The 21,591-nt window shown below is 41.3% G+C and overlaps 1 protein-coding gene across 2 annotated transcripts in view; it reads left to right on the top strand.

Moving 5' to 3' along the window:
- The window catches only part of LOC135512128 (ribosomal protein S6 kinase alpha-2), a 49,844-nt gene that overhangs the window by 24,920 nt on the left and 3,333 nt on the right, over nucleotides 1–21,591 (top strand). For both annotated transcript variants that reach the window (XM_064933817.1, XM_064933818.1), the window contains exons 6-19: nucleotides 8,764–8,870; nucleotides 9,761–9,798; nucleotides 9,955–10,097; nucleotides 10,886–10,956; nucleotides 11,039–11,127; nucleotides 14,478–14,542; nucleotides 15,024–15,126; nucleotides 15,725–15,858; nucleotides 16,952–17,077; nucleotides 17,548–17,637; nucleotides 17,909–18,067; nucleotides 18,181–18,342; nucleotides 18,433–18,509; nucleotides 21,403–21,520. In XM_064933817.1, coding sequence (XP_064789889.1) covers nucleotides 8,764–8,870; nucleotides 9,761–9,798; nucleotides 9,955–10,097; nucleotides 10,886–10,956; nucleotides 11,039–11,127; nucleotides 14,478–14,542; nucleotides 15,024–15,126; nucleotides 15,725–15,858; nucleotides 16,952–17,077; nucleotides 17,548–17,637; nucleotides 17,909–18,067; nucleotides 18,181–18,342; nucleotides 18,433–18,509; nucleotides 21,403–21,520 — 1,482 coding nt within the window. The remainder of the gene's footprint in view (nucleotides 1–8,763; nucleotides 8,871–9,760; nucleotides 9,799–9,954; nucleotides 10,098–10,885; nucleotides 10,957–11,038; nucleotides 11,128–14,477; nucleotides 14,543–15,023; nucleotides 15,127–15,724; nucleotides 15,859–16,951; nucleotides 17,078–17,547; nucleotides 17,638–17,908; nucleotides 18,068–18,180; nucleotides 18,343–18,432; nucleotides 18,510–21,402; nucleotides 21,521–21,591) is intronic.

Raw genomic sequence — 21,591 nt, 5'->3', positions numbered from 1 at the left:
TCATATTTAACATGCTAGTTGACTCCATGATGAACTAAGTTGCATGTATCATATACAGTGCATTCGGAAGGTATTCAGACCCCTTGACTTTTTCTACATTTTGTTACATTCCAGCCTTGTTCTAAAATGTATTAAATTGTTTTTCCCCCTCATCAATTTACACCCCATAATGACAAAGCAAAAACAGGTTTTTAGAAATGTTTGCAAAAAATGTAAACAATAAAACTGAAATATCACAATTACATAAGTATTCAGACCCTTTACTCAGTACTTTGTTGAAGCAACTTTGGCAGCGATTACAGCCTCGAGTCTTCTTGGGTATGATGCTACAAGCTTGACACACCTGTATTTGGGGAGTTTCTCCCATTCTTCTGTACAGATACTCTCAAGCTCTGTCAGGTTGGATGGGGAGCGTCTCTCCAGAGATGTTAGATTGGGTTCAAGGCGGGCTCTGGCTGGGCCACTCAAGGACATTCAGAGACTTGTCTCAAAGTCCCTCATCACTGTCAAACGCTCCCTGAAACACTTCTGCGAGCAGGCCTTTCTAATCGACCTGGCCGGGGTAACCTGGAATGACATTGACCTCATCCCGTCAGTCGATGATGCCTGACTATTCTTTGCCTTCCTCACCATCTTAAATAAGCATGCTCCTCTCAAAAAATGTAGAACTAGGAATAGATATATTCCTTGGTTCACGCAAGACCTGTCTGCCCTTGACCAGCACAAAAACATCCTGTGGCATTCTGCATTAGCATCGAATAGCCCCCGTGATATGCAACTTTTCAGGGAAGTTAGGAACAAATATACACAGGCAGTTAGGAAAGCAAATGCTAGCTTTTTCAAACAGAAATTTTCATCCTGTAGCACAAACTCCAAAAAGTTCTAGGACACTGTAAAGTCCATGGAGAATAAGAGCACCTCATCCCAACTGGCCTCTGCTCTGAGGCTAGGAAACACTGTCACCACTGATAAATCCACTATAATTGAGAATTTCAAAAAGCATTTCTCTACGGCTGGCCATGCTTTCCACATGGCTACCCCTACCCCGGTCAACTGCCCGGCACCCTCCACAGCAACCCGGCAAAGCCCCCACCATTTCTCCTTTACCCAAATCCAGATAGCCGATGTTCTGAAAGAGCTGCAAAATCTGGACCCCTACAAATCAGCTGGGCTAGACAATCTGGACCCTCTCTTTCTAAAATTATCTGCCGAAATTGTTGCAACCCCTATTACTAGCCTGTTCAAACTCTCTTTCGTATCGTCTGAGATTCCCAAAGATTGGAAACCTGCGGCGGTCATCCCCCTCTTCAAAGGGGGTGACACTCTAGACCCAAACTGCTACAGACCAATATCTATCCGACCCCGTCTTTCTAAGGTCTTCGAAAGCCAAGTTAACAAACAGATTACTGACCATTTCGAATCCCACCATACCTCCTCCGCTATGCAATCTGGTTTCAGAGCTGGTCATGGGTGCACCTCAGCCACGCTCAAGGTTCTAAACGACATCATAACCGCCATCGATAAAATGCATTACTGTGCAGCCGTATTCATCGACCTGGCCAAGGCTTTCGACTCTGTCAATCACAACATTCTTATTGGCAGACTCGACAGCCTTGGTTTCTCAAATGATTGCCTCATCTGGTTTACCAACTACTTCTCTGATAGAGTTCAGTGTGTCAAATCGGAGGGCCTGTTGTCTGGACCTCTGACAGTCTCTATGGGTGTGCCACAGGGTTCAATTCTCGGGCCGACTCTCTTTTCTGTATACATCAATGATGTTGCTCTTGCTGCTGGTGATTCTCTGATCCACCTCTACGCAGACGACACCATTCTGTATACTTCTGGCCCCGCCGGACACTGTGTTAACTAACCTCCAGATGAGCTTCAATGCCATACAACTCTCCTTCCGTGGCCTCCAACTGCTCTTCAACACAAGTAAAACTAAATGTATGCTTTTCAATCGAACGCTGCCCGCACTTGCTCGCCCGTCCAGCATCACTACTCTGGACAGCTCTGACTTAGAATACATGGACAACTACAAATACCTGGGTGTCTGGTTAGACTGTAAACTCTCCTTCCAGACTCACATTAAGCATCTTCAATCCAAAATTAAATCTTGGATCGGCTTCCTATATCTCAACAAAGCATCCTTCACTCATGTTGCCAAACATACCTTCGTAAAACTGACCATCCTACCGATCCTCGACTTCGATGATGTCATCTATAAAATAGCCTCCAACACTCTACTCAACAAATTGGATGCAGTCTATCACAGTGCCATCCGTTTTTCACCAAAGCCCCATACACTACCCACCATTGCGACCTGTACGCTCTCGTTGGTTGGCCCTCGCTTCATACTCGTCGCCAAACCCACTGGCTACAGGTTATCTACAAGTCTCTGCTAGGTAAAGCCCCGCCTTATCTCCGCTCACTGGTCACCATAGCAGCACTCACTCGTAGCACTCGCTCCAGCAGGTATATCTCACTGGTCACCCCCAAAACCAATTCCTCCTTAGGTCGTCTTTCCTTCCAGTTCTCTGCTGCCCATGACTGGAACGAATTGCAAAACTCTCTGAAGCTGGAGACTCACATCTCCCTCACTAGCTTTAAGCACCAGCTGTCAGAGCAGCTTACAGATCACTGCACCTGTACTTAGCCTATCTGTAAACAGCTCATTTATCTACCTACCTCATCCCCATACTGGTATTTATTTATTTATTTTGCTCCTTTGCACCCCAGTATCTCTACCTGCACATTCATCTTCTGCCAATCTACCATTCCAGTGTTTAATTGCTATATTGTAATTACTTCACCACCATGGCCTATTTATTTCCTTAACTTACCTCATTTGCACTCACTGTATATAGACTTTTTGTTTGATTTTGTTCTACTGTATTATTGACTGTATGTTTTGTTTATTCCATGTGTAACTCTGTGTTGTATGTGTCGAATTGCTTCGTTTTATCTTGGCCAGGTCGCAGTTCGCAACTAGCCTACCTGGTTAAATAAAGGATAAATTAAAAAAATAAAAAGCCACTCCAGCATTGTCTTGGCTGTGAGTTTAGGGTCGTTGTCCTGTTGGAAGGTGAACCTTCCTGAGTGCTCTGGAGCAGGTTTTCATCAAGGATCTATCTGTACTTTGCTCCATTAATCTTTCCCTCAATCCCGACTAGTCTACCAGTACATGCCGCTGAAAAACATCCCCAAAGCATGATGCTGCCACCACCATGCTTCAACAGAGGGATGGTGCCAGATTTCCTCCAGACGTGACGCTTGGCATTCAGGCCAAAGAGTTCAATTTTGGTTTCATCAGTCCAGAGAATCTTGTTTCTCATGGTCTGAGAGTCCTTTACGTGCCCTTTGGCAAACTCCAAGGGGGCTGTCGTGCCTTTTATTGAGGAGTGGCTTCCATCTGGCCACTCTACCATAAAGGCCTGATTGGTAGAGTGCTGCAAAGATGGTTGTCCTTCTGGAAGTTTCTCCCATCTCCACAGAGGAACTCTAGAGCTCTGTCAGAGTGACCATCATGATTTTTCCCTGACCATGGCCCTTTTCCCCCGATTGCTCAATTTGGCTGGGAGGCAAGCTCTAAGAAAAGTCTTGGTGGTTCCAAACTTTTTGGTACCCTTTCCCAGATCTCTGCCTCGAAACAATCCTGTCTCTGAGATCTACGGACAATTCCTTCAACCTCATGGCTTGGTTTTTGCTCTGACATGCACGGTCAACTGTGGGACCTCATATAGACAGGTTTGTGCCTTTCCAAATCATGGTCAATCAATTGAATTTACCACAGGTTGACTCCTATCAAGTTGTATAAACATCTCAAGGATGATCAATGGAAACAGGATGCACCTGAGCTCAATTTCGAGTATCACAGTAAAGGGTCTGAATACTTACGTAAATATTTAAGATGTTTTAATTTTTAATACATTTTAAAATACGCCTGGAGCGTAACAAAATGTGGGAAAAGGGAAGGGGTCTGAATACTTTCCGAATGCACTGTATATGAATGTTATCAGATGTTCGCAAGTTATTGATTTCATAAACCTTATTTCTAAGGTTACATATATTAAAATTCTTAGCCCTATCCTGGGTTTCTTATCATAGATAATATGGAGAGAATGTTTTTACTTATGAGTGTCAATTGGTGTGTGTGATGTTGGGCTGAAACAACTGAACCTGAAGCTTGGCTCTCTCACTCATCCCAGGCTTTTGGGACAATGTGCTTTGCATGTTGTAGCGGATGTAAGCAATGTCCCAACTTTCTCTGGCAGCTTTTATAGCTTGGATAAGTTATTTCCGGCTCTGGCGCACAGCTTCAAAGAAGTCCTCGTATAGGAAGATGTTGGTTTCTCTCAAGTTCTTGGCTCTCTCCAGAACAGCCGCCTTGTCCTTGAACCTCAGGAACTTGACAACTATCGGCCTGGGTCTATCATCAGGGCTGGTTACAGGTTTTCCAGACCTGTGGGCGTGCCCCACTTTTTCCTCAGACTCCGTCCAGGCCTCATGTGGAGACTGGTATGCCATCCACAACAATATTATTCCTCCTGGATTGTCCCTCTAGTCTAGATAGTAGGGCTGGGAATTGCCAGGGACCTTACTATACGATATTATCACTATACTTAGGTGCCGAAACGATATGTATTGCGATTCGATACTGTGATTTTATTGTTCCAAACATATTGCTCACCATATGTCTACCGTAGAGGGGCAAGACAGAGCCATGAGAAAATCAGTCATGGAAGTAAAAGTTCTCAAAACAAATGTGAGTTGTGGTGTAGGTATAGCCAACTAGGGCAAAAATAATATTCCTATATTGTCAAAACGAAATGATATATCGTCAAAAATAATATCCTAATATCACTACTGTTTTCCTAGTCATCTGAAATAATGATCCACAGACTGCTGTCATCTCGTGTGGGCTTACAGTTTCTTGTCATCTTGTTGCAAGTCTCTTTCAGGACATACACCTCTCCCTGGACATACAGGACATACACTTTTCTGGTCAGATTGACCATTATTTTGTTAGTTGAGTCCACCAGTATTTGGACAAAGCTCTTGACGCTATTTTCCTGTTGTAACAATTGCTTGTTGACATGTTTTTGTTGATTTTAAAAGATCACTCAACTGTGATAGTGAATCACTGTCCTCTCCATTTCTCCAAACTTCTTTAACTTTGGGCGGCATGGCGGTAGCAACTTAGGCTAATGCTGGTTATCCACGGAATTCCAGCCAGCACAGCTCACAGGGCTGATATGAACAGCAACAAACAGCAGAGATTTAAATCGCCACTAGGGCTGGGCAATACCAGTATCGCGATACTCATTAGTATCGTGGCAAGGAAACAAAACTTGAAGCAGATTTAACTTTAGGAAAATAGCCCTAATGTTGGAACCAAACATAATTATGTTGTCATCCAGAGTCACATTTATTTATTTTCCAGCTATAGCACACTATATTTTTACATACATCAGGTTTTTAAAGGACCAAATAATTTGTTCTGCTTTGTGTTTTCATTTTTGCCATGGAATGGAAAAAAATATTGCAATAATGGTATCGTCACAGCCCTACTGAGCACACACCCCTGGGGGCCCCTGTGTTGAGGGTCAGCGTGGCGGAGGTGTTATTGCCTACTCTTACCACCTGGGGTCGGCCCGTCAGGAGTCCAGGATCCAGTTGCAGAGGGAGGTGTTCAGTCTCAGGGTCCCGAGCTTGGATGGCACTATGGTGTTTGAAATCTGAGTTGTAGTCGATGAACAGCATCCTCACATAGATATTCCTTTTTTCTAGGTGAGAGAAGGCAGAATGGAGTGCACTTGAGATTGCATTGTCTGCGGATTTGTTGGGGCAGTAGGCATATTGGAGTGGGTCCAGGGTGTCTGGGATAACGGAGTTGATGTGTGCCATGACCAGCCTTTCAAAACACTTCATTACAGATGTGAGTGTTATAGGGCAGTGGTCATTGTGGCACGATGCCTTAGTGTTTTGGGGGACAGGAATGATGGTAGTCAGCTTGAAACATGTGGGGATTACAAACTGGGAGAGGTTGAAAATGTCTGGAAAGACACCTGCCAGCTGTTCTACATGCCTGGCGGGTACACCCTGGAATACCGTCTGGCCTTACAGACCGAGAAATATAACCTAGTGGGGGGCCTCATGCAGGGCTCTGTGTTGTTTCCAAACCTCTCCTTGAGTACCCCCAGCCATTCTTCTTATTTGTTCAATTCCAACTAGCATACCTGCTCCAACTAATCATCAAGCCCCTGATTAGTTGAATCGGGTGTGCTAGTATGCCTACTGGAATAAATCATATAAAATTAACTCTGGGGTATTCGAGGGGAGGTTTGCTCAAATAAATTATTAAATGGATGGAGACCTTGATCATTATTGAATAATAAAAACAACCTGCAGTCCGGATAATAGACCACCAACTTTGGAAATGCGTTCATCCATTCACCCATGTTTCCTAAAACTACTGCCTCCTATGTGTTATCGTGACTACTACCAATTATTTTGTAAATAATAACTGGAATGAAATTGGGAAAACAATTTGTCTCTAGATTTAAATTTGTTCTTCTGGGCCGACAGATAAGTGGGAATTCAAATATGAATGAATTACTGCTGGTTTTGGAAATCACTCATCTGGAACAGCTAGCAGATTCCCTAATGCTGGTAGCAACTTGTTACTTTCACCGCAATTAAATTCTCCCCTTAGCACCACAGTGTTTATTCCCCTCACCTATTCCATTTGGGAGCTAAAGTAATCTTTCTGTGGTTAAAATGATCTATTTAGTAAAGAAAGAGAAATGCAACAATACATGCTCGACCTGAGGAAACTCAGCAAAGTTTTTATTAAGATGAATGCAACTCGCTCTGGATAAGAGTGTCTGCTAAATTACTAAAATGTAAATGTGTAAGATCCTTGATGCAAATATTTTGGGTGAGATTCCAAACAGCTGGCTTTGATCAAGTTAGTGAGTTTCAGTAGTGTTCCATCTGTGGGTAGTGCTCTTGTTTTGCTCAGGCTACCTGACATTGGAATTATGGAAAGCTGTTTAAAAAACATCAATGTAGGCTACTCTACAATTTAAACACAGCTTTTATTTTCACAATCATATATCACACATGTGCAGTGGGGCAAAAAAGTATTTAGTCAGCCACCAATTGTGCAAGTTCTCCCACTTAAAAAGACGAGAGAGGCCTGTAATTTTCATCATAGGTACACTTCAACTATGACAGACAAAATGAGAAAAGAAATCCAGAAAATCACTGTAGGATTTTTTAAATTAATTAATTTACAAATTATGATGGAAAATAAGTATTTGGTCACCTACAAACACGCAAGATTTCTGGCTCTCACAGACCTGTAACTTCTTCCTTAAGAGGCTCCTCTGTCCTCCACTCGTTACCTGTATTAATGTCACCTGTTTGAACTTGTTATCAGTATAAAAGACACTTGTCCACAACCTCAAACAGTCACACTCCAAACTCCACTATGGCCAAGACCAAAGAGCTGTCAAAGGACACCAGAAACAAAATTGTAGACCTGCACCAGGCTGGGAAGACTGAATCTGCAATAGTTAAGCAGCTTGGTTTGAAGAAATCAACTGTGGGAGCAATTATTAGGAAATGGAAGACATACAAGACCACTGATAATCTCCCTCGATCTGGGGGTCCACGCAAGATCTCACCCCGTGGGGTCAAAATGATCACAAGAACGGTGAGCAAAAATCCCAGAACCACACGGGGGGACCTAGTGAATGACCTGCTGAGAGCTGGGACCAAAGTAACAAAGCCTACCATCAAGTAACACACTACGCCGCCAGGGACTCAAATCCCTCTGCTTAAGCCAGTACATGTCCAGGCCCATCTGAAGTTTTCTAGAGAGCATTTGGATGATCCAGAAGAAAATTGGGAGAATGTCATATGGTCAGATGAAACCAAAATAGAACTTTTTGGTAAAAAATAAACTCGTCGTGTTTGGAGGACAAAGAATGCTGAGTTGCATCCAAAGAACACCATACCTACTGTGAAGCATGGGGGTGGAAACATCATGCTTTGGGGTTGTTTTTCTGCAAAGGGACCAGGACGACTGATCCGTGTAAAGGAAAGAATGAATGGGGCCATGTATCGTGAGATTTTGAGTGAAAACCTCCTTCCATCTGCAAGGGCATTGAAGATGAAACGTGGCTGGGTCTTTCAGCATGACAATGATCCCAAACACACCGCCCGGGCAATGAAGGAGTGGCTTTGTAAGAAGCATTTCAAGGTCCTGGAGTGGCCTAGCCAGTCTCCATATCTCAACCCCATAGAAAATCTTTGGAGGGAGTGGAAAATCCGTGTTGCCCAGCAAAAGCCCCAAAACATCACTGCTCTAGAGGAGATCTGCATGGAGGAATGGGCCAAAATACCAGCAACAGTGTGTGAAAACCTTGTGAAGACTTACAGAAAACGTTTGACCTCTGTCATTGCCAACAAAGGGTGTATAACAAAGTATTGAGAAACTTTTGTTATTGACCAAATACTTATTTTCCACCATAATTTGCAAATAAATTCATTAAAAATCCTACAATGTGATTTTCTGGATTTTTTTTCTCATTTTGTCTGTCATAGTTGAAGTGTACCTATGATGAAAATTACAAGCCTCTCTCATCTTTTTAAGTGGGAGAACTTGCACAATTGGTGACTGACTATACTTTTTTGCCCCACTGTACTGTTTGCATCTTGTCAATGACTTTATCTTTCACCTTTCTCCATCTGCAGGTGATGTTTACTGAAGAGGATGTGAAGTTCTATCTGGCTGAGCTGGCCTTGGCCTTAGATCACCTTCACAGTCTGGGCATCATCTACAGAGACCTCAAACCAGAGAAGTAATGCCTCACTGACTGTACTGTGCCATAGACTACTTCCTTATTCAAAGAGCATCTTGCATATCCATTCTCCGCAGCTTTAAAACTTTTACCCATATGAGTACTCCTACACATTGTTTCTTTCTCGCCGAGACTTATGAATATTCTGATCGGGAATGACCAAGTACATAACTGTCGGATTTGATATCATATAATTCCGATCCATGAGTTTCAACAAGGTTGCGTTCCTGCTCCGTGGTGCTGCCTGTGACAGGTCTATCAAAACAACAACAGGTCTCTGGTGCAATCAATGCTGCATCTGTTCTGCATCTTTTTCCTCATGGACTTGTAAATTGGCTCTCGGGTACTTGATGAGAGGAAATAAACGAGGAACTCTCAGCATGGGAATAATTGACGTTTGAAGGTCTCGCGTAATTCCTGGTTTCAGTGGTCTGATTGTTTTTGTCTTTGAAGGACGAGCTATTCCCAGCTTTACTGTTGATTTAATGACAACAACCCAAGGGCAAAAGTGTGCTGTGCACAGAACCATTAGTTCTAACAAACAAACACCCAATAAATGGTATGTGTGTGCAGTGCCGAGAGGTTTGTAAGATGTGAAGATTTTATATAAAGTATTTATATTATACAGATAGTTTATTAGGTACACACATCTAGTACAGGGTCAGACCCCCCTTTGCCTCCAGTACAGCCTGAATTCTTCAGGGCATGGAAACGTTTCTCAGTTGGTATTAAGAAACCTAACATGTTTCAGGAGAACATTCCCCACACCATTACACCACCACCACCATTACACCACCGCAACATCCTGACTGGATGTTTTTTGTTGCACCATTCTCTGTGAAATAACAGGTACTGTATATATATTGATGTCGCATTCCTTCCCTCTACAGTATTCTTCTTGATGAGGAGGGCCACATCAAGATAACAGGTGACTAAAGACTGTTTTAAAAACACAGCAGTGGTAGTAGTAGTTCATACAGATATATCAGTAGTCTCTTTTTTTATGTTGAATCCATTAAGCCCATAGCTGGTGGCTGTTTTCCTCTGTCTTTGACATCAATCCCTTTTATCAAATGTATTTTAGATTTCGGGCTGAGTAAAGAGGCAATAGACCATGACAAGCGAGCGTACTCCTTCTGCGGGACGATAGAGTACATGGCCCCTGAGGTGGTCAACAGAAGAGGACATACACATAGTGCTGACTGGTGGTCATTTGGCGTCTTAATGGTGTGGACTTCCCTCCCTTTCTTTTTGATAATGCATTACATACATACTATAGCTATTGGTTGGCTGCAATGTTATTGCAACACAATCTCTAGGTCAGAGTTTCATATAATGAAATTGTTTGCATACAGTATATGGACATGCAGCACTATGCATACAGCCTGTACGACCAGGTCACTAATGGTCCAACCTATAGTCAAAATGTGGATCTTAATGCAGAGACATCATAATGACGATGCATACTGGTATGGTGGTAGTCCACTACTTCTACGCCAAACACTAGTCTCACCTCTTCAATCCTCTTATATTAAAAGATGAATGCTGATTGAATAGACCTGTTATAATAAGTTTGCTGCTGACTAATCCACACATTACTCCAGCACCTCTAAAGAACAAAGGACTCCCTAATGGTTTCTTAGCTCAGTACTTTAGCCTCACGTTAAAACCAGATCAATACAAACCTTGCCAAATGTATCCCTTTAGGGACAATTTATAACGCAAGCTTTGCTCTCTCTAAAAGAAACCCGCCAGGCACTCTCACTGATATCACCTTGAAGACACATTTCAGTTGAATGCATTCAGTTGTACAACTGACTAGGTATCCCCATTTTCCTTTCTTTTTGCTCTGCATCTGCAGTGTTATAACAAGTGCCTGTGTAGTAACTGGAAAATATTATTTTCCTATATTATGCCATAGTATAGTGAGTTTGTCATCCAAAAAACTGTCAAAATTGTGGTTTTGTAAAGACATTTAGAGGATTGGTACTGACTTTGTTTGTCTTTATTTTCAGTTTGAAATGCTGACAGGATCTCTACCATTTCAAGGCAAAGATCGCAAGGAAACAATGGCCCTCATTTTAAAGTAAGATACGACAATTTGTATGGCAAATATATATGAAATGCATTACTTTGTGGAATAATTTTCTTTTTTTGTTGTTTTGTAGGGCAAAACTTGGCATGCCGCAATTCTTAAGCCCAGAGGTGCAAAGTTTAATACGGGCCCTCTTCAAACGAAATCCTACCAATAGATTAGGTATGTAGTCAAGAGAATTAATAGTGTGTGTCATTTCACATGCTCCTCTAATTGGAAGACTAATTTATAGCATTAGATAAGCCATTTCTCATTTATTAAATGTGACACAGACAGCATTGAAATCGGAATTTTACATCTTCACATTGAGGGTTTTAGGGACAGTGCAGGCTAGAAAGCACAGTTAATGCATGTGCTCTCTTACCCCTCGGTGGAAGCTGGTTGACCAGTGTTGGGATTGAATATAACCACATTAATCACTTCCTCCATGATTTATAAGATGGAGAGTAATGTCAAGCTAAATTTCAACTGTACTAGGCATCATTAGTGTGGTACCCTGTGGTACAGTAAGATTAAAGCCGGAAGTCATTCTGTATGTATGATTGCGTTAAATATTAGTAACAATTTACCTTAAGTATTTTTTTTCCCACCTTTATTTAACCAGGTAGGCCAGTTGAGAACAAGTTCTCATTTACAACTGTGACCTGGCCAAGATAAAGCAAAGCAGTGTGACAAAAACAACAACACAGAATTACACATAAACAAACGTACAGTCAATAACACAAAATAAAGGAAAAATAGAAAAATCTATGTACAGTGTGTGCAAATGTCGGTAGGTAGGCAATAAATAGGCCCAAGAGGTGAAAATAATTACAATTTAGCATTAATACTGGAGTGATAGATGTGCAGATGATGATGTGCAAGTAGAGATTCTGGGGGGCAAAAGAGCAAGAGGGTAAGTAATAATATGGGGATGAGGTAGACAGGTGTGCTATTTACAGATTGGCTGTGTACAGGTACAGTGATCGGTAAGCTGATCTGACAGCTGATGCTTAAAGTTAGAGAGGGAGATATAAGACTCCAGCTTCAGTGATTTTTGCAATTCGTTCCAGTCATTGGCAGCAGAGAACTGGAAGGAAAGGGAGCCAAAGGAAGTGTTGACTTTGGGGGTGACCAGTGTAATATACCTGCGGGAGCGCGTGCTACGGGTGGGTGTTGCTATGGTGTCTAGTGAGCTAAGGCGGGGATTTACCTAGCAAAGACTTATAGATGACCTGGAGCCATTGGGTTTGGCGACAGATATGTAGTGAGGGCCAGCCAACGAGAGCATACAGGTTGCAGTGGTGGGTACTATATGGGGCTTTGGTGATAAAACGGATGGCACTGTGATAGACTCCATCCAGTTTGCTGAGTAGAGTGTTGGGGGCTATTTTGTAAATGACATCGCCGAAGTCAAGGTTCAGTAGGATAGTCAGTTTTACGAGGGTATGTTTGGCGGCATGAGTGTAGGAGGCTTTGTTGTGAAATAGGAAGCCAATTTTAGATTTCATTTTGGATTGGCGATGCTTAATGTGAGTCTGGAGAGTTTACAGTCTAACCAGACACCTAGATATTTGTAGTTGTCCACATATTCTAGGTCAGAACCGTCCAGAGTAGTGATGCTAGTCGGGCGGGAGGGTACGGGCAGCAATCAGTTGAAGAGCATGCACTTCGTTTTACTAGCATTTAAAAGCAGCTGGAGGCCACGGAAGGAGAGCTGTATGGCGTTGAAGCTCGTTTTGGAGGTTTGTTAGCACAGTGTCCAAAGAAGGGTCAGATGTATACAGAATGGTGTTGTCTGCGTAGAGGTGGATCAGAGAATCACCAGCAGCTAGAGCGACATTATATATATATATATATAAGAGAGAAAAGAGTCGGCCCGGGAATTGAACCCAGTGGCACCCCCATAGAGACTGCCAGAGATCCTTACAACAGGCCCTCCGATTTGACACACTGAAGTAGTTGGTGAACCAGGTGAGGCAGTCATTTGAGAAGCCAAGGCTATTGAGTCTGCCGATTTAAGAATCCGATGATTGACAGAGTCGAAAGCCTTGTCCAAGTCGATGAAGACGGCTGCACAGTACTGTCTTTTATCGATGGCGGTTATGATAAAGTAGAGAGGTTTAATGCTTTATTATGTGTTATACAATGGGTTGGTCTACGGGTGGCATTCCAGCTGGTGTCTATTCCACAAGTTACCACTGGCTAAATCTGATGTTAAAATGCCTATTTACTCTGTTCCATCTGACTGTGCAAGCCACTGTCTCATCAGTCCAGCCAGGCAATTTATAAACTTGATCTCCACTATAAAAAGCATCTAGATATTATCTCACATTTCTTTTAGATTAACCTTTAGTTTTCAACAGCGGAGATTTATATAAACCTTGCTGTCTGTCTCTCTGACATTTGCAACATTGTTTCAGTATTCAAATTCCATCTGCAGCTGTCCCATTAGTAATGAATGTGTCGGGAGTCCGGATGAAACAGACAGACAGACAGGCAGGCAGCATTTCTCAGCCAGTCGAAATCATGAATCAGATGGCATCATTTTTATAGATATATACAAACAAATGTCAATTGAGAAAAGGTCAAACGAAATGAAGTGCAGCTACTTTGCTGTCTTTCGAGCTTCAGTTTGAAGTGATTGTGTTCGCTGTGTTGTTGGCTAGCTCCTCTGAACAGCGGAGTCCCGACGATTGAGTGAGCACATTTTTTATTCCAGGCGAAATCGCGCCTCATCAGCTCATTGTTATGGATGTATCCAAATAAATGTCACTAGAAAAAAGCTTAAACAAATTCAAATGTGGCTACTTTGTTGTTATTCTGGCTGCACTTTTTGATGTGACTGTAAGTTAGCCATAGTTGGCTAGCTAGCGAGCAAGGGATAAGAACGTTGCCAGCCAGTATGGCTATGGAACATGAAGTATGAACGACTGAGTCGCGTCCATAGATACAGAACAAAAAGACTGAACGGCTGGGTTGCGTCTCTGGCAACCGAACCGATAGAATGAATGGCTTGAGCAGCAACCCTAGATTTGTGTCGGGACTATATATTGTGGAAGGATGAAATAGTATTAATAAATTTATCTAATTAACGTGTTTAATGAAAACATGTAAATCATTTTTTGAATATGTTGGTAACCCATTGTAGAAAAGTGATAATGCCCTCGAAGCCGGTGTTTGGGGGATATATTGGCATGGTTTGCTGGCCCTTGACGAACATCACCAGTGGCAATATATCCTCCAAACCCCGGCTTCGAGGGCATTATCACTTAATTATATGCATGTATATGAGCCTTTATGTATTTCTGCATACATAGGGCTTGTATTTTACCACCCTAGACCCTTGTTTAAAAATCATGTTTAGAGAGTGTAGCCTAATAATCCCCATAATACCCCATATTCTCACTGAATAATATGGTTGAGCAGAGATACTTGTGATAGAATTTTAGTAAGTGAGCATTTACAGCCCAGTGAAGCTTAAAAGAGTATTCAATCTAAATGTTCTGGTGCATTTTACATTTTACTGTTAGGTGCTGGACCAGATGGAGTCGAGGAGATTAAAAGGCATAATTTCTTTGGAAATATAGATTGGAATGTGAGTATAAAGCTCTTCATAACCCTTTCTAAAAATCATAAAAGGCATTGCTTTGGATATGTCCTCCTGAAAATGTGATTGTCATACCTTCAGACGAGAAGTAAAGGTATTTTACCCAAGACCTTGTACTTACAGATGTAGGACCTTACATTTGAGCCAGTTTTCTACAGCAGTACAATAATCCTGCAGCAACAGGATTAACAGTAAATTAATATGTGGATTATAATTAAGACATTTTTGTAGGCGTTGATACATTTTTTGTAAGGGGGGAAAAAGTCTGACATTTCTAAGTGGAAATTACAAACTTCAGAAGCCTTTTTAAACTTCAAATACTCTAGAAGTTTTACATTTACTGCATTGCAAGACAGTTCATCTGCAATAGGGTCCTTCTCCTGCAACGGGATCCTACATCTGTAGCTCAAATACTAAATGGAAAAATACAAGTTTTATTTTTCCTTTTCCCCTCATGGTGAAACCAAAGAAACTTTACAGAAGAGAGATCAAGCCTCCATTCAAACCAGCAGTGGGCAGGCCAGATGACACCTTCCACTTTGACCCTGAATTCACCTCCCGCACACCAACAGGTGATTGGTAATTGTAGGTGAAGTAGTTCATCTGTGCGTGCGTACGAGCTTGCATCCCTGTCGCCTCATAATTTCATGAATCATGTTATGTTTTACTTCATATTGTTTGCTTCATTGTTATGCTCAGAATAATAATTTCTCCATGCATCTGGGTTACCCTCACACACTGACATAAAATTGCCACTCAATTACTGACAAACAACCCCCCTTATAATGTCCACATAAACTCCCACTTATATATCCGCATAAAGTCACCAAGCTGCAACTTTAAGAATTTGAATACTGAATTCTCTGAAATTATTATATCCTTCAATGGATCATAGTCCATGGGCAAAGAAAATGCCAATATTTAGTCTCCTATATCAGCTGCTAGTTTGCAAAATCAGAGCTGGGCAGTTGCCTGTCGGCAAGACCCTCTAGGCCACAGCTGTATAGAACAATGGGACGAACCTTTTCAAAAGTCAATTTAATGATAACTGACATTCAATCAACTGTGATGTATTTCCAGTTGCCAATGTGTCCTAGTTCCCATGTTTGTTTCGTGCCTGCCCGTTAGACAGTAGTGGTTGTAACATTTTCTGTACCTTTCTCCCATCAGACTCGCCGGGCATCCCTCCGAGTGCCAACACACACCAGCTCTTCAGAGGGTTCAGCTTCGTGGCAACTAATCTGGACCAGGAGCAGTCTGTTGCTGAAATACGGCAAACCTCAACTGTCAACACTATTGTCCAAGTGAGAATGATAGACTAGAGGGAGAGGACTAGTCATCGCTGTTATTCATCTCTATCAACCATACTCTATTTAAATACTTGAAATAATCTAAAATATCTCTATTTTTAGATAATATGACACTGCCTTCAGGCTATTGTCTGTTATTTATATATATATATATATAGTGAGAGAGATTTTTCCCCATTAATTAAACGTAACCACCGGACAAGAGTATCAACATCGAATAACGATATCAATCGTTGTTTCTTAGCCACTGCTCCAGAGAGGCCCTCTTGTGTGTCCATCCTGCAGCAAACACAAAAACAGATTAACTTACATAACCACCCGGACTGATTCTTACCAGATGGTTCATACCTGAGTGAGCATTTCATTGAAGTCACTCACCAGAGTGGCCTCCCAGTGCCCTCAGCAAAGCATATTGATTTGTGAGAACACTTAGTTCCCTCTGACATCATGGCCATGGGTGCTCTGCCGTGGCAGCGTTCTGAGAACATTTGGATCCTCTGCTGCGGCGGTGCAAAGATCAACGGTGAACGTTTTCATTGTATTGAACAAGTGAGATTACATGCTGCTGCAGTGTGGATGAATATGAATGAGCCAACATATGTGCAGACAAGGTCTCTCAGCGAACACAATAGAATAGCATGGACTATACTGCAGACGGCAAGGTGGATGTGTGAACCCAAGATGGACTATTACTGTGAACATTTTCAATTCACCTTTCTTGCTCTTATTTGTGTTTTGACACACTGTACAACAATAAAATCTTCACATATGAAGCATTACATCACAAGAGAAAAGAGAAATGCCACCAAAGTGCACTCTCGCTGGAACACTGTTCACAGAGAATGTTCTTCAATGACAATTCTTCCTAGGGGAATAATTTGATAGCTACAGTAGATCGGTTTTGAATACCAGTGTGCTACCCCTGAATATGTCTGAGGATTATAGGAAGACTGATGGATTCTCTAGTCTGCCTGAGCAGGATTATGACATGAGCGAATAGTAAGGAAATCAGATGACAAGTTTAGAGCATAAATTTGAGCAGAGGCTTAAACGTTTTCATGATGCCTGGGTATGTTTGTCATTTCAGCAACTTCATGGGACCAACATCCATTTCACTGATGGGTATGAGATGAAGGAGGATGTGGGCTTGGGGGCGTACTCCGTCTGCAAACGCTGCATCCACAAAATCACCAGTGTAGAATATGCTGTCAAAGTAAGTGAACCGTATAGGTAGATTTTTTAAGAGGAATATTTTTTATAGGTACTTCATCATTCTTGGAGAGAAATGATTTTCACGGCCAATCAGTTATAAGAAACAGCATCATACGCAGCAAGGGGACGTTACGATCAGTACAAGGATTCCAGAATGATATATCATCTTTAATTATGGTAGCTTTGTGATATACTGTATGTAGTTTACACATTTCACTTCCTTGAATCCTGGAACAACTAAAAGCCTTTCAACTATAATATAGTCTTTGTCAGGATGATTCATGCAGCGACAATGATTCTGTATTTTGTGCAGATGATGCTCTGTCACACATTTTATCGTAAGAGGATACCAAGCAGGGGGACCAGTACGAATGTGTATGCACTACTGTAAGTCGCTGGATAAGAGCGTCTGCTAAATAAATTAAATTTAAGAAACAGTTCTAATCTAACGGGGGGTGGTGTGTCTTTCAGATCATCAACAGAGCCAAAAAAGATCCATCTGAGGAAATTGAGATTCTGTTGAGATATGGGCAGCATCCAAACATTATCACGCTGAAGGATGTAAGTAATCATTCAATGACTCAAACACATGCGCATGCTGAAAGCCCTCCATAAGGACAGAGAACCTTGTGAGTTTGCATGACTAATGAAAAATGTGTCCTGCAAACTTGAGTTTTCACTGACCATCATATTTGACTGCATCTTCTCTTGTCCATTTATATCTCTATTAGATTTTCACTAGCCACTTTTTGTGGGCTCTGAGGATTAGACTAATGTACTCTTGGTTCATAAATAACTCCATGTGGTATTAAACTGTCTTTTTGGCCCCTAGGTCTATGACGATGGGAAGTGTGTGTACCTTGTGATGGAGCTGATGAGAGGTGGAGAGCTGCTGGACAGAATCCTCCATCAGAAGAGTTTCTCTGAGCGAGAGACCTCTGCTGTGCTCTGCACTATTACCAAGACAGTGGAGTACCTTCACTCACAGGGGGTCAGTATCATGAATGTATATGTCCAACTAAAATCTGTATCAAAGTGAAAGGAGTAGTGCTCCTAGCTAGGACATATTCATACTGGTAATTTATTTTATTTATTTTGTCATAGGTTGTACATCGTGACCTTAAACCAAGTAACATCCTCTATGTGGATGAAACGGGAGATCCGGAATCGATCCGAATTTGTGATTTTGGGTTCGCCAAACAATTAAGGGCAGAAAATGGTCTCCTCATGACACCCTGTTACACAGCAAACTTTGTGGCTCCTGAGGTAAGGAGTGGTTTGATCAGCTCTTATTTATTTCAAGTGCTATATATCTCTATATTATGATATGACACAGATTCTTCATGTCTTTCATAGGTCCTGAAGAAGCAGGGGTATGATGCTGCTTGTGACATCTGGAGTTTGGGAATCCTACTCTACACTATGCTCGCAGGGTAATCATAATTTGCTGGTTTATTTCAACCTCAAGAAGACTGAACACGCAGGGTCAGACCATTTATATCCGAATTTCCCTTTGCTACGTGACAGTTTACCTTTGCTAGAAATCTGGCTAAACCAGTTTCGCAGTAACAAACAAAAAACAATGAATTCTGGACTGCGCTATCTCTCCTGGCAACCACTGATTCAGGACTCATTTTTGGAACGGTGAGAGGGACAGTGGACGACGGATTACTTTCTAAGCTGAGGTTGAGTCTGCGGTAGAGTAATTTTAATTGTACTCTGCACAATGCCAAATCTCTCAGGACCTGCTCTGACAATTTAATGTCCCAGCCTTTGGCTCATGTTTTAAATCTCTGTAATCAGGGCATTAGAAAAAAGCGGAATTCTTTCATAGATGTCAAACACTGTTTAGATGCCATTATTATTATTTTTAGCTCAATAAGGGTATTGGAGAAATGGCCTAAAAATAGCACCTCACATAGCCCATACTCAAAGACACGCACACTCACAAACACCAACAGCCAACACTGCTGTCCCATGTATATAGAGACATTAAACACTGGACACTTCCTGTTTCTTTTATACTGTTTTTCCACACGGTGTGTGTATACTGTATTCTCGACACAGCTCATTCTGACCTACTGTATCTACCACTGTACATTGCATTTTTTTTTACACTTTTTATACACACCGCGTATTTATACTGGATTCTTGACATAGCTAATACAGTGCCTTCAGAAAGTATTCAACCCCCTTTTTCCACATTTTGTTGTGTTACAACGTGGGATTAAAATGGATTTAATTGTAATTTAAGAAAAGTTGAAGAAAAATTATTAAAAAGAAATGACAAATAACTAATATGTGTTAGAAACACCTTTGGCAGCGATTACAGCTGTGAGTCTTTTGGGGTAAGTCTCTTAAAGCTTAGCTCACCTGGATTGTACATTATTATTATTATTATTATTATTATTATTATTTTTAAAACTCTTCAAGCTCTGTCAAGTTGGTTGTTGATCATTGCTAAACAGATATTTTCAGGTTTTGCCATAGATTATAAAGCTGATTTCAGTCACAACTGTAACTGGGCCACTCAGGAACATTCAATGCCGTCTTTGTAAGCAACTCGAGTGTATATCTGGCCTTGAGTTTTAGGTGAACTTTTCTCCCTGTCTCTGTTGGAAAGCAGACGGAACCAGGTTGACCTCTAGGATTTTTCCTGAGCTTTGCTCTATTATGTTTATTTTTATCCTGAAACCCCCCAGTCCTAGTCGATGAAAAGCATTTCTATAACATGATGCAGCCACCACTATGCTTGAAAATATAAATAGTGTTACTCAGTGATGTGTTGGATTTGCCCCAAGCATAAGGCTTTGTATTCAGGACAAAAATGTTGTTTCTTTGCCTCATATTTTGCAGTATTACTTTAGTGCCTTATTGCAAACAGGATGCATGTTTTGGAATATTTGTATTCCGTATAGGCTTCCTTCTTTTCACTGTCATTTAGTTTAGTTTTGTGGAGTAACTACAATGTTCTTGATCCATCCTCAGTTTTCTCCTATCACAGCCATTTATACTTGAACTGCTTTAATGTCACCATTGGCCTCATGGTGAAATCCCTGAGCGGTTTCTTTCCTCTCCAGAAACTGAGTTAGTACATACGCCTGTATCATCATAGTGTATCAATACACCCAGTCACTATCTAAAGTTAATTCATTTCTTCACCATGCTCAAAGGGATATTCAGTGTCTGCTTTTTTATTTGTAACCATCTACCAATAGATGCCCTTCTTTGTGAGGCATTGGAAACGTCCCTGGTCTTTGTAGTTGAATCTGTGCTTGAAATTCACTACTTGACTGAGGGACCTTACAGAGAATTATATGTGTGGTGTACGGAGATGGGGTAGTCATTTGAAAATCATGTTAACCTCTATTATTGCACACAGAGTGAGTCTATGAAACATATTATGTGACTTGTTAAGCAAGTTTTTACTCCTGAACTTATTTAGGCTTGTCATAACAAACGGTTTGAATACTCATGACTCATGACATTTCAACTTTTCATTTGTAGTTCATTTGTAAAAGATTCTACATACAAATTTCTACTTTAACATTATGGGGTATAGTGTGTAGATCAGTGACACAACATCTCAATTTAAATTCAGGCTATGGCAGAACAAAATGTGGAAAAAGTCAAGAGGGTTGAATACTTTCTGAAAGCACTATAACAGTTATCTGCTGCTGTACACATCATTCTTAGTATATTTATTTCTGGTGTATATATGCATAGATTGCATTTGGATTACTGATAGTGTTAATTGGATTCGTTCTGAAATATTGTTTTTCGTTTCTTATTTTATTTGTGTAGCCCTACTTGTTTGACATTTTACTGCACTATTTGGAGCTAGTAACACAAGCATTTTGCTACACCCTCTATAACATGCTAAACTGTGTACGTGACCAATTAAATTTGATTTGGATTTGAGATACTATTTAATTGATTTTTTTTATTTTACCTTTATTTTACCTTTATTTTACTAGGCAAGTCAGTTAAGAACAAACTCTTATTTTCAATGACGGCCTAGGAACAGTGGGTTAACTGCCTGTTCAGGGGCAGAACGACAGATTTGTACCTTGTCAGCTCGGGGGTTTGAACTTGCAACCTTTCAGTTACTAGTCCAACGCTCTAACCACTAGGCTACCCTGCCACCCTGCCGCCCCTAAAAGAAATAAGACCCCCAATTCAAGCAAACCCGGATACATAATTATTTGTGCAACAGGAAAGCACATTCATTACGGTAGAGCAGGGTGAAAAAGGTTAACTCAGTTACCTAAAGTATTATTGAAAAATGTTTGATTGTTTTGTCCTTCCCCACACTTGTGCTTACAGCTTCACCCCTTTTGCCAATGGTCCTAATGACACCCCGGAGGAAATACTGGCTCGCATTGGTAGTGGAAAATATGCCCTCATCGGAGGAAACTGGGATACAGTTTCTGATGCTGCAAAGGTGAGGTTACTTGGCTTTTATTAATGACACATCACTGTTGAGTTTGATTAATAAATGCAATTCACATCCAA

The sequence above is a fragment of the Oncorhynchus masou genome, chromosome 24 (genome assembly GCF_036934945.1).
Source record: "Oncorhynchus masou masou isolate Uvic2021 chromosome 24, UVic_Omas_1.1, whole genome shotgun sequence".
NCBI lineage: Eukaryota > Metazoa > Chordata > Actinopteri > Salmoniformes > Salmonidae > Oncorhynchus > Oncorhynchus masou.
This window is presented reverse-complemented; position numbering and strand designations above follow the sequence as displayed.